Here is an 18,514-nt window from a genome sequence, read left to right as displayed (position 1 = left end):
AATGTTGTGGAATAAAGATCGTATTCCTTTTTTTTTTTCCAAAGCATTGTGGTACAAGATGATTCTTCCTCCTCAATTTGACAGATCAAAGAAGTATCCCTTGCTAATTCAAGTGTATGTAATATTTTCTTTGGTGTAAAATCTATTTACTGAAAATATGTTGGATGAAATACACATTTATGAAATAGAATGAACCATTCTCCTTGGTAACAGTTCCTATTGATGCTGTTTTTATATATTCCTCAACTAATCAGAGTAAATAAAATATGGTTATTTAAAATAGATTGAGGAAGTTTTGAGATTTTAGATGGACTTGCCTGCGATTTCTGTGTTGAATTTCCTTTGCATGGCAAATTGCCGAATGTGTCAGAATACCTTTGAGATAGAGAAATTGCAGCCAAAAAAATATTGTAAATCATCTTAACATCTTATGTAATTGAGTTAGAAATGAAATAAAGGAATGGAATACATTTAGTGGAATCACACCCAAAATCAGTGCTGACCTACACACAATTTGCTTAAAACACCATGCATTTTTTTTAGTATATCTTATGTCTGCTTTTAGCAAGTGGCAGGTGGCAGAAATGACGAAAAACCCACACATATTCCTTGAAATGCCAACCCTAGATGTATCCGTTTTGGGGAATAGGAGAGGCTGTGTCCCAAAACAACTTCCTTGTAGCAAACCTCTGGGAAAAGCCTGGTCTCTTGATTTTGAGCCAGTTCTAATGCCATTGTTATTAAAATTTTTAATATATAATTGTTCTGGGAATTACTAGAGGCAAGGCTAGGCCTGTATGGGAAATGGATTATTATAAAGATTCTGAGATTCTTTTTTTCCCCTCCCACTAGGTATGGGGGTCCCTGCAGTCAGAGTGTGAGGTCTGTGTTTGCTATTAATTGGATATCTTATCTTGCAAGTAAGGAAGGTATGGTCATTGCCTTGGTGGATGGTCGAGGCACAGCTTTCCAAGGTGACAAACTCTTGTATGCAGTGTATCGAAAGCTGGGTGTTTATGAAGTTGAGGACCAGATTACAGCTGTCAGGTGAGCACCTTTTCATTAAAAATGACATCAACATGCAACAAATATTATTAATCACTACTGTGTTTCTCCATCCTTTTGTTGTGTTGGTGATGGTTGTTTGTTTGTTTGCAGTGCTGGGGATGAACCCTGGGCCTCATTCATAGTAGCTAAGTGCTCTGCCACCGAGTCACATCCTCAGTCCCATTCCTTCATTCTTAAGGACTTAACTCTGTTTGTCTATTTTCCTACCTTGATCTAAAACTATCATTACTCTTAAAGAGATATTTTGCCAGATACAGGAAAAATTTATTCATGGAAGGGATCTAATAAATATATAGAAAAACTTTTTATAGTGCTAAGTGACACATCTTTTTCATTGTGTCAGTCATTGCAATATCTTTTCACTTATGGCTCACAATTCATAGAAAATTTTGTGTAACTCTAGCAATAATCTTCAGAAAACCAAAGATCTGAATTTGCACAAGCACTGTGAATTCTCTTAAGTTTAGAAATAACTCAAGATTTCATGAGCACTACATATTTTTAGGTTTGGGTATTTATTTGTGGTTAAACTACACGCCAAGTTCAGCTATGCTAGCATAAAAGTTTTTGCCTATTTTTACTTAAGAAAAACATTTTATATAATAAAAATAATATTATAAAACATTTAGTGGGAAGACAGATTCATAATCTGGTTTCTTATTATCAAGTGTATTTTCAACCACAATTTACAGTTCAATCATATTTTTGTGAAACAAAAAGAACATTGCCACCAAAATTGCTGCTTCTTTGGAAACATTATACAGGATTCTTCTGGTTATTTCTCTAACTGATGGGTTTCTGTCATTAGAGTGTAAGTCGGTGAGTTATAGAACAGTTGTTTATAAATCTAAAAGCTACATTTTAATTGTACTCCCAGCCATAGATGATTTTGCATGCATGACAGTTGAAGGTTAAACACTGATTCACAGCAAAGCAACCTAGAAATTTTATTAGTGTATTTTTATCACCTATTGCCATTAATAGTTACTGATTTCAAAGTAGCACACACAACTCAGATTGTATTTAACAGCTAGGATCCAAGCCCAGATAATACTGTTGTGTTTTAATCTCTAATCAAAGCAGGAGAGTTTAGATTCACAAGTAATTACTTTAAAAACGAAAGCTTATAATAACTTACAATATTTATATATGTTTATTCATTCTGTGAACAGTTATATACACATAATATTCAATTAAAAAGTCTATTTGAGCCGGGTGTGTTGGCACATGCATGTAATCCATTTGCTTGGAGGCTGAGGCAGGAGATCATAAGTTCAAACCCAGCCTCAGCAAAGTGAGACACTAAGCTAACTCAGTGAGACCCTGTTTTCTCAAATAGAATACCAAAATATGCTGGGATGGGCTCAGTGGTTGAGTGCCCCCGAGTTCGATCCCCGGTATTGCCCCCCCCAAAAAAAAGTCTATTTCAATAAAATAAGCAAATGAATAAATAGGTTATTAAATAAATGAAAATCATGGGCATCATAACCCCTTGCTTCTAGAAAACCTCTCTCATTCTCACTGATCATATTGTTTGTGTTTTCCACTATTAATTCTTTGGAGGAATTTTGTCCCCCCAAGACATCAGTTTCTTGTATAAGGACTGTGGCATGCCTTAACAAGAAAATTGGCTATTGTCAGCATGGTAGCTTAAATTGCTTAGGTTTTTTTTTGTTTGTTTGTTTTGTTTTTTTAAATTGTTATTTGTTTATTTTTGGTCACCTTGGGTCAACCTATTTTTACTTAAGCCATGCAAGAAGCACTAAGGACATGTAATCCCAGGACTACATGAAAACACAAAGATGACAATGATGTTTCATTTGTAGTTTAATTAGATCTTTTCCAAAGTTGGTGGAGCTAAAAAGTGGTTTCTTCTGGCATTGGTCAAAAAATCACCACCACCACCACCATCATCATCACAATCCACCAATGACAACAAATGATATTATACTTTTGTGTATTGATTTACCACCACCAGAAATGTAGCATTCAAGCTTAAGAACAAATAATTCTTAATGTCTTTCTTGGATGGAATGAAATTTTAAATCTGGACCCTATGTATGGACCTTAATAAAGATTGTTATTTCTGATATTCAATATAGAGGACATAAAGTCACAAATTCTACCTTCTACCAATTGTTTCAGTAACACTAGTTTGTCTTTGGTATTTAAATTGAAGATGCACCAAAAGCAGTAAATGGTTATCTTTACCTTCCGGAGCCATTTTTAGGATGATATCTGAAGAAAGTTTCCTGCAGTAGGACAAGCATACATTCACTCATTTGTTTAGCTATTCATCAACAACATACCAAATATAATACATGCATTGTAGTACACTGATATTTTTCAATTTACAATGTCTGCTTTCCATACACTTACAGTCTGGTAAAGGTGAATAAGCTGTCTGTACTCTGAGGGGACAGCATTGCTGTTAGATGTAATTTCAGTAAACATCCCAGTGAAGAGGAGGTGGCTGCCTGGTCCATTCATGGCATATGTCTCCAGGGCTGTTCTTGGACTTTCTTGAAACCTCTGTTATGCAAAAGTGAAAAGGAGGCCCGGGAACCCAATATTTTGAGAAAACAAAAGCTAAAAAGGATAAAGTTATAATGGCATGATAACCACTTATCTCCCAAAGAAGTGTTTTGCAAATTAGACACCAAATACCTGACCTGAAAAATTGGGCTTATAATCCCTCCTTTGTAACCCTCAAATTCCTCCCAGGCCCAAGATAAAATTTTTTCCCCTTGAAATCTCTTATAAAATACAATCTGGCTAAAGCTTGTACATATTGAAAGAAAATCTGTATATATTTGGAAGCAACCAGTAAATACTAGTCAAGTCCAGCAAATAGATTAAACAGAGCAAAGCAGGAGAGAAAAAGTAGAAGTCATACAACCTCATGTCTTCTGTCTATAAGGGAGGGTGTCTGAGGAGATGTTTCTGAAGTCACACATACAAGTGGAACTGGGCTTGCTTTCTTCAGCTTCTCTGAAAATGGCACATATAGGAGTACCATAAATTTTTAGTTCCTATAGGGTCAAACTCTGCTTATTTGGAGAGTATTTGGCAATTTTTAAACATTCCCATGGTTTTTAATTTGATATAATTTAAGAGTTAATGGTGAGGAATTATATGTGAAAAAATATCCTATCATACTTGTATATGGTACCAATAAGAACATTTCTAAAATAGTGTAATGATTGATCATTAAGATTTCCAGTTGTCCTTGGCCTGGAGCCATTTTTATTGAGAGGAAAAATTGCAAAGTTCAATTCAGGCTCTAAGATTAGGAAAGCATCCTATTTGTTACTGACATTGTGTTGATTTAACCACATTATCAATCAGCATTTCTGATAACCTTCTGGAAGCTTGGGGGTGAATTTTATAGGGTCTTGTTGATCTCAAAGTACTCAGATTATCTAGCTAACTTTTACCTAGTCCTGCCACATTTAAGTGTTAATGTTTCATTCCATGTTAACTATTGCACTATCATTTCCTGTAAATGTCATCCTTTCGGAATAAACCTAGGAAGGGAGCTATAAAGAATTTCCTGTTCCCTGTATCACCTGTTATTTGCTTTTTACCCCAGATGCAAGGCAATATGATTGCTAGCTTCTGGGAGATCATAAAATCATGTCCAATTTTATGGCTCAGAACTGTCTTCAAGCACTAGTAGCAAGACTATTTTTTATCAGGAGAGTGAACCTTCTTCTCCTTTCATTTGGCTTTGAGGTTTTATGGAACAGGGCTGAGGGCCACAATTTGCTGCACATTTCTGCTTTACCATGAGCAGTATCCACCCAGGTAGCAACTTTTCATTTGCTACTGCTTTCTTCCCTGAACACTCCTCAGTGTCCTTCAGAATCAGGTCGGGTAAGCTGTGACTAACGGGGCCTCTTCCCATATGTTTGTCCGGGGCATTTTGCCCAACTCCTCTATGCATCGGAAGCGTGCATGATGAATCAATGCAATGAGTGAAATGTTTGCTGTAAAATCCCTTAAAGAAACTCCATATTCAACTAATGAAAATCACTCAGTCTTCTGCTTCCAAAGAACTGATGAGAAAGGTCACTAAGAGAACTGAAGAGATCAAAACAATGGTATTTTTTCTGGGACTGTGTGACACGTTAGGTCTTCCTCCTCACCCGTTACTGTTGCATACAGTGACTTCTGCAGAGGCTCCTCCAGTTCTCCAGCCACTTCCTTTCTATCACCCCTTCCGTTTCCCGAGCTTTGCTTGAGTTTTTATCAAACCATTCCCCAAATAAGTCACAGTTGCTCTAGGACACCTGCCATCGAGGGACATGGCATAAAAATACTTGTTCTACGTGACTTTGAAGGCGTCTCATGACTTTTAAAGGTTCTTTTTCTCATGGCCTCTTGTTCCTGAGCAACAACTGTATTTAAAAAATGGTTTTTGAATGGAGGCTCTTCTATGATGGAGCAGAAATGAATAATTTCCCTCTTTTAAAAAGAATACTTGTTCATACCTTAGTAAATGAGGCCATCTAAGTATGAAATGGGAGAAGGATGGATATTTTCTCAACATAGCTAAAAAATGAAATGGTAGTTATTGCCAACAACTAAGCACAAAAGGTGATAAGACATTAATAAAATGTAAAACAGCACAGGACAAAACCTTCTTTCCAAAAGCTGAGGATTTAGAAATTTGGTCCTATGCAGTGGGGCTGCCCCTTCTTAGTGTTATTGTGAGCTGGTCTCTTGACCTCTCTGAGTCTCAGTACCTCATCCTCATGGTTAGGATGCTAGGCCTGAACAGCACAGAGAACATGACTCAGTAAATGTTCGATGGAGTCTAGGAGGATCCTTCTATCCTTTGCAGAAAACATGATAATATTATTTTAATTATTTGTAATGCAGCCTTATTATGCATGTGTTTAAAACAAAGAAAAGTGTAGCGTTTCTATTAAATCTTGGATTAAATATGCTTGTGTAATGAAGTAAATGTCATGTGTACACACTTAAAATTCTAAAAATTTGTTTCTTTTACTTTAGAAAATTCATAGAAATGGGTTTCATTGATGAAAAAAGAATAGCCATATGGGGCTGGGTGAGTTGTTTTATATGTTTTATGCCTGTTATTCAGTTCAGCAATCATCATTTTCTAAAGTGTTCGCTTATAAGGTTTTTCATGAAATGTTAATGTTGCAACATAATTTAATCTGTCAATGGAAACAGTCAGTTTGGATAATCTGAGCTTCAAAGTGGTGGTTATAAGTGTTTGTTCCTTTTTTTTTCTTCAATCATTTTATTCATTCTCATACAGCAAATTAGCACGTAATTGACACATTTTTACTGGATTTTTAGTACTAAAATTATAACACTATTGAACTGCATTATCCTCATCAGACATTAATTTCCTTCGTTATTTTAGATTTAAATATGCTTCTATTTATATTTCACATTTGTGAAAAGCTGAGCTAAAGTTTGAAATTATAAGAATTTTATAATATAAACTTAGTACCTAGTCTACTACAGTCCTATCCAGGATGTTAGATGTCTTTCTTTCTCTCTAATTATTTATTTATTTTTGACATTTAAATTCTTCAGTAGACTTAGTGCTGATTTGTGTTAACTGAAATAAAGTTTTATTTGGTTTCTTAGCTATTGATCATGGGGATAATTTCTCATAATTGAGGACTGGTGTGGATATTGAAAGTACACAAAAAAGGAAGTGGCAAAATATATCGGCCATGGGCAATGAAGTCACTGGAAAGTTTAGAGAAATATTGGAAGGAGCTTAGGTTTGCCCATTATAAATTATGATAATTACCCTTCAAAGAAGATTTCCTGCTTCACTTTTTGGTCTGAATTTGTACATTTGCAAGTCAATTTGCAGCCGGTTGTTCTTGGGTTGTTTTTCTTGGCTGTTTTCTCTGAGGCCTGCATGAGATGAAGGGAATGAAACCCAGTATTGAAGGGAATCTGTAGGATTCGGCTCAACTTTCAGCTCAGTGACCAGATGAAGGGCTGTTATGAATTTGGAGAAAGTTGTTATTTCAAACCATTTGGTCCTTCTTAAAACTATCAAATGTTAAATAACAGAATGGAATTCAAATGGGTGGAAATAAATAAAATATTTTTATAGTGAAATATTTCAGATAAGACCTGTCCTACTATTCATTTTATGAAATTTTCTAAAGTAAATCCTTGAAAATTTTGCTTCAAGCTTTATGCTTGTATATAATCATTAACATTTCTCTTAGCCTTATGCTTAGCTTTATCTGCAGGTTTCGAAATAACCATAAAGTAGAACTTTATATTTCATTTATAGAACATCTTCGGTATTAGTTTGGTAGAGAATCATCTATGTGGGATGACTTAAGGAACCCACTCATCACCCAAAAGTACATCCATATCAGCCTAAAATTTTTCAATAAAAAATTCTCATCACATCTAACTGTGCAAATGCCACTGAGAGAAATAGGGTATTAGACTCCTTTTCTTCCTTATTTACAACATGATAGTGATTATGAAGCAAATTCTGATTGAGTATAGGAGAGAGGACAGCCCATGGTGCAATACCTGAGTCCATATCAAATCAGCAGAAGGAACAGAAGCGGTAGAGAAAGACCTTAATACTATGCTGTTTTTATACTATTATTCAGGTTTTAGACTAGTCCACATATACTAATCCATCTCTCTGATCACTGCACTCATTCATTCTTTTCATTCATATAAATTTACATTGGTCTTGTCCTCGGGTCTTTAAGGATGAAAGGATGATAGGGTATAGCCTGGACCCTCTTGTGGGAAAAGCAGTGGCTCAGCTATGTTCCAAGTGTTAAGAGAGATGAACTTGCTGTGAAGAACAACAGGAAGAAGAGTAGTTATTTTGGGCTGTGAGAGCTAAGGAAGGATTCAGAAGTGAGTCAGCACTTGAGAGCTGCAAAGATGGCTTAGTAACAGGGCATTCCAGGCAGAGTAAAGACCACATTGCCCAAATCATGAGTTACATAAAGAGTAAGGCATGTGTGTGTTGGTCAGGAATACATGAACTTCAGTCTAATGAACCCTAAGGAAGAGGTAAGGGACATGAGTCTGCAATAGAAAGGTGGCCAGATAACAAGGATCTTCTAGACTTCCTAAAGGAGAATAGACTTTGTGACGTCTTTCTCTTTTCATTCGTCTCTGTCTCTATGATCATTACACTCCTTTAATTCTTTAAAATATAAGTGTGTTTCAGGGTCTGGACTTGACCCCCAAAATACTCTTCATTTCTTGTAATTTAAAAATAATGATGAATGCCAGATCCTCCTGCCACTAGCAACTACTTTTCTTTTGAGACCCCCTATTTCAATTGCTTACTGGGTATCTCTCCACAAGTGGCCTGAGGGTTTTATTTACCCCCAAACCTAAAGTTAATACGTCTACTTTAAGACAAATCTTCTTCTTCATTAGAAGGCCATACTGCACACCTAGTTCGTCCACATTATAAAGCTCAGACTTATTCTCAACCTACCTCCTCTCTCTGACTCCTACATTCTATTGGTTGGTAAATTCCTGTCAACTCTAACTTCAGGCGTCTAGGTAAGTTCTTTCCATCCCCCATGGCCATGGCCCCTTGCTTGAGTTTCTGGTGTACTATTCTAGGGTGGACTCACCAGCTTGATTTACTAACAAGAACCCAGGAATGCTGATGCTTTTGGTCCCTGGGCCATCAGTTGGGTAACACCTCTTTAAACTGATCAGTTTGCTTTTTACCCATCTTCCCTGCTTTGGCCCCACAAACTTCAATGTTGTTTAAAAAGTTGTCATTCTGAAGCACAATTTTTATCATTTCACTTTTCTGCTTGTACTTTCAGGATTCTTATGTTGCCCTCCTCATAAGGCCCAAATACATTTCCTTGCATGCGATGCCCTTGGCAATCTGGCTCCAAGTTACTTTTCCAGTGTTATCTCTACCCACTTTTTCCCTACATCTTTAAGTCACTTAGATTATTTCTATTCTCCTTGTTCCCATGATTTTGTGTGTACAGTTCCCTGTGCTTGCAATGTTCATTCACTCCAATTCACTTGTTCCATTCCCCACATCGTCCTCACTCCAAAATGGAAAGCTTCTACTTGTTCCTGAAAATACAGCTGAGGTATGACTTTCCTTGTGTTCCAATACTTTTTCTTATGGGAAATCAGGCAGGCTTCATCTGTCTATTGGATTCTCCCACAAGAATGTAGACTCACGAGTAAATACACTGTCTTTTTTTGGCTTTGGTTTCCATCAAATACTTAACATAATGCATGGCCATGTCACGCATCTGTGATGTTGTTTAAACTAGAATTTAATCCTATAAGTCAATGTTCTCCCAAAATGGGTCCCACTAGTCCCAGGAGATTTACAAGAAAAGGTTCTATGATCTAATAATTTGATAAATCATTAAATATTTATAATAGTGTTAAATTTTGTTTAGCACTATATTACCAAAAGTATGTGATTGCACAATGTTTTATTCCTTCTCCATACAAAGCATACGTTAACAACATTTTCCATGGACATTATTATGAGAACACTGTTGAAGTTATTATGAAGTGGTATTGGGGTCTTAGAAAGATAATCTTGGCAGCAGAGTGGAGAGTGGCCAGAGAGGAGGGGCGGACCAAAGGGCCAGAAGAGCAGGAATACTAGGGAATAAATACCAAAGGTCTGAAGTTAGCCACTGAAGTAGGGGTTGAGGAGAGACCATAGCTTGAAGTGTTCTTATACAGGCAGAGACCAATGAAAATATTATAGGTAAGAAAGAGGACAATATTAAGAAGGACCAGAGGAGTTGTTTAGCTTTTAATGAGCTCTGTATCAGGGAAGAAGGTATCTGTTTGTAGGCATTTCTGTGGTCTGCTTGATGCATCATGCCTAATCAAACCAAATTTTTTTATAGGTGTTCAAAAACTACAAACACTATATTTGTAGTGTGAAGCATTCTTACCTTTCCTTTTCATTTTTCTGCCTCACACAAACCAAAGCTCAGTAACCTGGTTTTAGCTGGTTACTAAATATCTATTCATGGTGCCCAAGAAGTATCTGTTTATTACAGTAGTTCCTAACTAGGATGATTTTACCCTCAGGACATTTGGCAATGTCTGGAAACATTTTTGGCCGTCATACTGGAGGACAGCTATTGGCATGGAGAAGATAGAAGCCAGAGATGATGTTAAACACCCCACAATGCTCAACACAGCCCTGCAACAAAGAATTATCCAGCAAAAATGTCAATAGTGTTAAAAACCGATGTGCAATTAAATAAATGAATCGATTATTCTAACAATTGGAGAGCAGTGAGGGCTTTGTCTAAATTATTAGAAAAACAGTCTCATTTATGGGCTTTGCTTTGTTAATATAGACCTAGCCAGGTGGTGTTGAATAAGCATTAGTTCATTATTTAATCTTAGTTCTTTCTCTTCCAGTGACTAATTATAAGTAATTTGAATTGCTATGTGTGATCAACGATGTTAAAGTAGGACAAATGCACTTCTAATGAGACTGTATTAGACTATATTATTCCCACTCCCAGAAGAAGTTGCCCTGGTGTAGGGATGGAGAGTAGCCTGAGTTTCTGAATCAGGTGTCTTGGGTTTCAGTTTCCTCACCAAGTCACTCTGAGAATTATGTGAGTTAATGGCAAAGTCATATTCAACAAGTATTTATTGTATTCCTACTATATGTCAGGCCATATCCTCAGTGCTGGGGAAACATTCATTGATAAGACAGGCAGCACTCTCTGTGCTTAAGGAGTTGGGAATAGTTGGGGAGAAAGACAATAAGCAAGGTAAATAAAATAAAGAACGTGAAGTGATGGTAAGCAGGGGGGAGAAATGCAAAACAAGCAAGAAAGGGGGTTGTTCAGGGTTGGCGTGTTTTAATTAGATGGTTGAAGAAGACTCTTTTGGGGTGACATTTGAGTTAAGATTTGAAGAGGTGAGGAAGTGAAGCAGGCTGAATTCTGGGGAAAGTTCACGCAGGCAGAGGTGACAGCATCTGCAACCATTCTGAAGCTAGATCATGCTCAGAGAGGTCAAAGAACATCAAGAGAACAAGGGAGCAAGGGGAAAGAGGAGGTATTGGAGGGTGGGAAGTCGACAGATTCTGTGGAACCACAGAGACCATTACAATAAACTTGGCCAGACAAATGTTAGCTAGTTTTTATTATTGCTTTTAGGTAAAATGTCCCAATGTGCATTATAGCTCAGATAAGAGTGTTCCACAAGCCCTCTTTTAAAATTCTGTGCCCTTCTAAGAATGTTTTTAAAGACATACTTCATTTAAACAAAATGGCAAGGCATCTAAGTGCAAAGGACACAATTCTAGAATTCTCGTGGCCAATCTGCTCTGTGGGTTCTTTTCTTACGGCAGCCACCCACTCTGCCTGGGAGCCCCACTCCTGGGGAGCAGAAAAAGTCACGGCAGGCTTTTCTCCCCCTCTTCATTTCTACAATAGGAATAGCTTTTCCAAGCTGCCTGGGAAATTAAAAAGTATAGCCTTCTTTTGTTGTACTGCAGGTACACTGGCTTTTTGCTCTTACAAATTCCTAGAGAAAATTTATATTCATTCTGAAAACAGGAAAATTATATTTAAATATAGCACTATCACCTAATCTCTGAGTTGATATATTTAAATAATTCCTAAGAGTCTGAACAGAAATGTTCAAGAACCATTTTACTATGTGCAAAGTCTTTCCATGCCAAATCTCACTTCATGCTGTTTCCTGCTCTAGGGCATGGAAGAAGAGAAACAGGACAAGACCTAGTATTTTCATTTTTGGTAAACACTCTTTTCCAATAAAGCCATAATAAAACAATAATACTTTTTTCTAAAGGTCTTAGCCTTACCCTGCTCGCATTTGAATTTAAAATTAAAAAGAAAGGAAACTCCTTTCATTTTAGAAATAGTTCTTGCTAACCTACTAATCACAACAAATTATTTTTATAAGTGAAAGTTTGAATCAGAGAATTTTCACTTAGCACAATGATTTTCAAACCCAAATGTTCCTTCTGTTTTTAAAATATATTTTCCCCTATTAAAACATGGTTCAGTTCTACTCCAAGTATAATAAAAAGAGGCCATGGTATAATTGGAGCCGCCTCTTTTATTCTGTGTTTTGCAGCCAACGGCCCTCAATAAAATTCCTTCAAGTTGGAGGCATAAAACTGTAAACTAGTTAGAGGATCTTCATTTAACTGTTGAATTCAACAAGATAATTTAGCTTATTTTCCCACTCCCTGTATTTCATGGCTTCAGAATAGACCCTTGCCACACAAGGACTTGCTGCCATCCCCCTGTCTGTCTGTAGCTCTCTCACTCTCTCTCTTCTCTCTCTTTCTCCCTCCATCTATCTCTCTCTTTTTTACTTGTTTTCCCTCTCTAAGGACTGACTTTTCTGTGGTAAAATGTGATATAATCTGTCATGATCTGAAGGAAGTGATTCCCAAATTTGTGGTTAAAAAAAAGTCTTAGAAACAAGGCAAGACTATAGTGGTAGTCACACTGCTGCCCTAGGATGGCTACAGATGTCCCTGCATCAAGGCGAGGATGAACAGAGAAGCACTTCCTAACCTGCTGCACACATTTTTTTGGTTCACATTCCAGAAGCTGGCTTAGTCCAAGAAGGACCTCCATCCAAGTATGTCCGAACAGACCAAATTGCCTTCCAGAAGGATACAAGTCTCCTTGTTATGCCTTGTTTAATTTTTCATATTTAGGAAAATATTCAGTTATTCCAAGTGACTTGGAAATGATGTTATCAGGGTCCCATTTCTGAATCACCCATTGATCCCTGTAGGAAAGACCAGAAAAACCTACTCCTCTCTCCCTACTTTATATCTCCTTTTTATATTTCTTTGCTTTTTCATTAAATTTGTGGGATGAAATATAAGGGTTTTAAAGATACCAAAGACTTTTGCTTCTTTGTGCTGCTGTGTCAGAATTCCTCAGAATATGTAGCTATATAATACACAAATTCTGGCCATGTCTTAAGCTCTCTGAAAGGTTCTTCTGTGCTTCTTTTTAGTGTTTTGTTATGAAAATGAGTAGATACATACACACAATTTCTGCCTCACTGACTTCTGCAAACAATAGAAAGTATATTACATTTACGTTTGGGTATAATTCCCCTTTTCTGTTCATCCCTTTCATATAGAATCCTCTTTTTGTTCTAGCAAGGTCCAAGCTAGAAAGATAGAAGATGAAAGGAGAATTTTCTTGCAGAAAGATTGCAATTATGTCTATATCTTAAACTGTTCCAACCCTGTTTTAGAAGAGTCTATTCTGATTAGCACACCAATTATTTCTAATTTATTAGGGGTAAAATTACAGATGGAACTTGCTGCTGAGGGTGCAAGACAGACATTTAATTTAGTCTTATGCATATCTCCCAGCTCCCTTGAAATCTGATTGTGAGTAGAATTGCTCTAAAAATATGGAGGAGAGAGATTCTGAAAGTAAATCTGGGACTGACACATAACAATGTCTCTACAGTCTTACGGAGGTTATGTTTCATCACTGGCCCTTGCGTCTGGAACTGGTCTTTTCAAATGTGGAATAGCAGTGGCTCCGGTCTCCAGCTGGGAATATTATGGTATGGAAACATTTCATAAATATTGCCATGAAAACTTTTGACACATAATTACTCTATATTTGAGGTTGCTAGGAAAATAAATTATGCAGTAAAATTCACCCTAGCATCACGAGGAAAAATGTAATCTATACATGAGGTTGTTCATGTGATTCATTATAATCACCCTGCAACAATCAAAGAAATCTTTAGAGTGAGGAAGGGCTCTTCTGAAATCCAACATATCTTATTTTGTCCCAGAAGCTTGGAGCCTCTGAACCAAATCTTTAAAATCAGAGCTGTCTTTTGTTTTTGAAAGCACACAGTTGCAGCATAACTGACTTTTAAGCACATCTTGGACAAAGTCCATCTGGGAACCAAGCAATTCACCTCCATGTTGCAGTTTGCAACTACATTTCCTTTACTCCAGAAATCACAGAAATTAAAAACTATGTTTGGGAAGAACCCTTCCTGCATTTGCCTATTTTTGTGATTAACATCAGTGTAGAGTAATTATTTGAAAGAGATTCAAAGAGTTGTACACAAATTGGCTTTCACCAGATCCTCTTCCCTGTATTAGGACAGAAATGAGATCATTGTGATTTTTAGAGAGTATCCAGGAAAAAAAAATGTGTGTGTGTGTGTGTGTGTGTGTGTGTGTGTGTGTGTATGTTGGAAGGGAGTGGATTTAGGGCATATTTCATCTCAGATGAGAAAAGACATTGGTCAAGTGCTCAAGTGGCTGCTTTCCTGATTTCTTTTAAAATATGAGGTCATTAAACAGCTTCATGTCCATCTCAACAGTCTCCCTAGAAAGATGAAAGCAGAAAAGCTCAAGAGCCGTTCTAGAAAGGAAATGTTGGATGTTCTCACTCCTGTAATTTCTTCCTACATAGTCTCTGTTGCCTTACTGAGTTGAACTACACAGGTGACGTACATTCATTGAGGCCAATCATTATGTAAACTTACACAGAATTTATTTCAAGATCTTCTCATGGGAGAGTTGAGGTGGACTTATTAAAGGAAGAGTTCTTTTTGGTTAATGAAATGACATGTATCATATGCAAATAACATGTTCTTATATTTTTTGTAGCATCTATCTACACAGAACGATTCATGGGTCTCCCAACAAAGGATGATAATCTTGAACACTATAAAGTAAGCATTTTCCAATTTATTTAGGCCATTAATTTATTTCAAACATGCTAAATAATTTTAAAGTAGAAATTCAAATTTTACAGCTTTAATTCTGGGTCCCCAAGCAAAACTGATGATCTTTTGTTAACTGCAAAACTAAAAAGGATTTTTACCCCTTTTGGGATTTTATTCTTTCTTTCCCCATTCTCCTTTCCCTAACCTCCCTTTTCCCAGTCCTCTTCCCCACCCCCACCCCCTACACAGCTTGAGCGGGCATCATTTATGCCTAAGGTCTCACTCATATGTAACATATGACACATAAACTTTCAGTTTTTCAAACTAAGAATCAGATGGAAGTAATGCAAATGATGATGAAAATGTGTTGCTCCGACTCTTAAATATTTATCAACCAAAGCAATACATAATTTCAGTATTGGTGCTAAGTCCATTGCACAATGATTTAGCTAGTTTTCTATTAGAACTTGCAGCAACTAAAATGTTAATTTTTCCTCTTTTCCAGAATTCAACTGTGATGGCAAGAGCAGAATATTTCAGAAATGTAGACTATCTTCTCATCCACGGAACAGCAGATGGTGAGGTTTAAGCAAGACTCTTACACATAAAAATACTGAGCCAGCATCACTTTGTTTAAGAAACATTAAGCATCCTCCTATGCCTATGCTCAGGGTCAGTACCTAAGAGTCAGGGACATTTCCATATCTGAGTGTGATTACTCACTGCTGACAATGTCAAATGCATGACTAGATAATTGTTGGTGTTCATTTCCAGGCAGTACATTGTCACTCTATGCTTTCTGGTATTTAGCAGCACTTTAACTCCTCTCTCTCTCTCTCTCTTTGTTGCAGATAATGTGCACTTTCAAAACTCAGCACAGATTGCTAAAGCTCTGGTTAATGCACAAGTGGATTTCCAGGCAATGGTACATAATTTTGTTTCACTCATGTTCATGGCCTTAGACCCCCAAGCTAAAAGAAGGGAATCTTATTTATCTAATTTTTAAGTAAAACCTGATAAAGAGACTGCAGAGTAGAGTAAGCAAAACTTTAGCAAATAAACTGTGGATCTTTCATGAACTCCCTGAAAGAGCAAGCAAGCAAGATTACCTCTCAAGTTCCTACTTGAGTTAAATAAAATAAGGGAGTTCACAAGATCCAATGATATTCTAACCCAAACATCATATAGTTCTGCAATCCTATGTAGTCATAGTCCCTAGAAAATCTAGGAATCTCAAAGCAACTAGAAAATTCTGGTTATTCAGTTAAAGAGCAATTGCTGGATGTCATCAGGACTACCAAGGCTCCCTGAAGTCATGCAGTCCCCATTCAGGGTTAAAGAATCTTTTCACCTGTGTCTGCTCAGCACCTGGCACATGCCCCATTCAACACAGCTCAGATTTTTACTGAGCAAATGAATAAATGAGCTAAATGTAAAATCCAGTTTGCATGAGGAATGGGAAATGGAAACAGAGGACAAAATAAGACAGAAGCCAAGATAAGAAAGCAGTCCTTAGTAGCCACATTGTTCCCTCTTCAGTGAGCAGAAATTCTCCTTCAATTGCTTATGTGGAATGAGAAACCAGGAAGGGAGCTCCTTCTTCTTTTGGAAGTTTGTTTGTTTTAATAATTTATAAAGGGTGAGTTGGGATTTTTCTGATTTTTTTATTGGTGCATTATAAAACATAACAGTTGGATTCATTTTGCCATAATCATACGTGCACATGATATAATTTGATCATTTTTCTGATTTTTTTTATTGTGTTCCCTAAAAGAAAATCCAACTCAGTAAATATATAGCATTAAATTGCAACCACTGCCACTTTTGTTCTATGAAAACAGTAATCTTATTGGCATCTCTCCAACAATAAAGTTTAAAATTATTTTGTTATATTACCTCTGACTGCCCCCCCCCACTGCACCCAGTGTTTTACAATGCTATTTTTAACTCTAAAGGGGTATTCATGGTCATATGTGATGCACTACACTGTGAATCTTCTGTAACAGATAAGAAGTCTGTTCCTCATGAGATTTTTGAGCTATAAGCTGTCTGAGAGAAAATTAAATCCAATACCTTTGTTTTTCAAATGAAAAAAATCAAGTTCCATAGATGCAAAGACCAGACCCCAAACACCAACTCTGGAACCCATGCTTTCTGATCCCGATGCCTCAGAATGCTGGCCACTGTGAAAGTTCAGTCTCTGAGGTCTACAAAATATCAGTTTAAAGGTATAAACAGTAGGGAAGCTAATAAAAGTTCTGTAGATCTTCCTGCTCTAAGTGTTCATGTATAAACTCTTTTATTCATTCAAGTGTTCTTGGGTAGAATTTCCCAATAATATTTAAAAAGAAAAAACAGCAGGTTGTGGGACACAAAAACAGTCAAAGCTGTATGTATTTTGTGACTCAAGAGTAAAACAGGTTTCTTTCCTTTTTTGTTTCAGTGGTACTCTGACCAGAACCATGGCATATCTGGCCTGTCCACAAACCACTTATACACCCATATGACCCACTTCCTAAAACAATGTTTTTCTTCATCAGACTAAAACTGATACAGAGACAAGCCTGTATCACAATCTGAAAAACTTCATATGGATGTCTCAGACCATTTGCTGTTTACTTTTATGTTGTAAAATGCTGGTGTAAACAAACAAATGAATGTTTGTCTAAAGGATAGTAAAAATTTAGGAAGACTCAGAAGTTCAAGTTTAATATTGTTTACATTTTCTAGTACTCTGTGGAAGAAGAAAAAAAGAGAACTATGCATTTTCTTTTGGACACAGCTAGTATTTTTTCACCTGTTCATTTGAGGAAAAAAAAAAATAAAAATAAAGCCAGAAGTTCAAGTGCTATCTCATGTTGTCTGTGTTCATTGATTTTCAGGTTCTGGGTTCTATCACAGAATGAAATATTGTTCAGAGCAAGTGCATGAATAATATCATGATTGTCATGGAAGAGAAGAATCTAGAAGCAGTTTTGGTTTTCTTATAATGAGAACTTCAAATCCTGGAACAAATAGATCAGAGAAGGCAAAAGCAGAGTTCAGGAAACGCAATGAATCGAGTTTGAGATGTTTGCATTCTATGCTTTCCCTCCAAGAAATGTTTATTAAATTTCTCCCAGATTTCTTTAGCATTGCCAAAAGCATTGGGTAAGGATAAAGTCAGACTTTTGGAATTCAGACTTCTTTTAAGAAATGCTTCAAATTTGGAAATGTGCCCATGTCAAATCCCTTTTTCAAATTAATAATAGTAAGTGCCTTCAGATTACTAGGCCATAACTAAACTAAGAAAACAAATAAATAAAATGGACACCAATAGCTAGAGGGGAAATTTTTATAGCTATAAAATTTTTCTGAGGTTTTAGTTCTACATTATAAAGTTCATTTTGAAAAATTAAAAAGAAAAAGAAGCTGCAATAACCATAATCCCGAAAACAATGCTCTGCCAGTAAACTGTCACCATCAATTAGAAACTATGGGCAGCTTGCCACTTCTGTGATTGCCACAAAATTAAAAATATCCACACCAGGTCACCAGAAGATATTCTTTCATGAATGTTGGAAGTATCCATCAAGCCACTGTGCAGGAGATTTTTCACAGGGTGTCTCTCAGCACTGAACCACCCTGGATTATTTCTCCCCATCCCAACTTAATTCCTCCTTTCCAGTTTCAAGTGGAGTACCTTCATGCCTTTTCTCATGTTCTGTAGCCAGAAGAACTGATCAGG

General features: G+C 36.6%; 1 protein-coding gene across 1 annotated transcript in view; it reads left to right on the top strand.

Moving 5' to 3' along the window:
* FAP (fibroblast activation protein alpha) overlaps positions 1–17,638 on the top strand; it is a 71,580-nt gene extending 53,942 nt beyond the window's left edge. Inside the window, 8 exon segments of the mRNA XM_079132489.1 lie at positions 45–114; positions 853–1,047; positions 6,088–6,142; positions 13,560–13,659; positions 14,729–14,793; positions 15,293–15,365; positions 15,639–15,712; positions 17,231–17,638. Of these exon segments, the coding sequence (XP_078988615.1) occupies positions 45–114; positions 853–1,047; positions 6,088–6,142; positions 13,560–13,659; positions 14,729–14,793; positions 15,293–15,365; positions 15,639–15,712; positions 17,231–17,332 (734 nt within the window). The 3' untranslated portion in view covers positions 17,333–17,638.
* Positions 17,639–18,514: the final 876 nt, after the last annotated feature.

The sequence above is a fragment of the Sciurus vulgaris genome (assembly GCF_902686455.1).
Source record: "Sciurus vulgaris genome assembly, chromosome: 3".
In the NCBI taxonomy this organism is placed as follows: Eukaryota; Metazoa; Chordata; class Mammalia; order Rodentia; family Sciuridae; genus Sciurus; species Sciurus vulgaris.
Note: the sequence above shows the minus strand (reverse complement) of the source record. Positions and strands in the feature narration are given on the sequence as shown.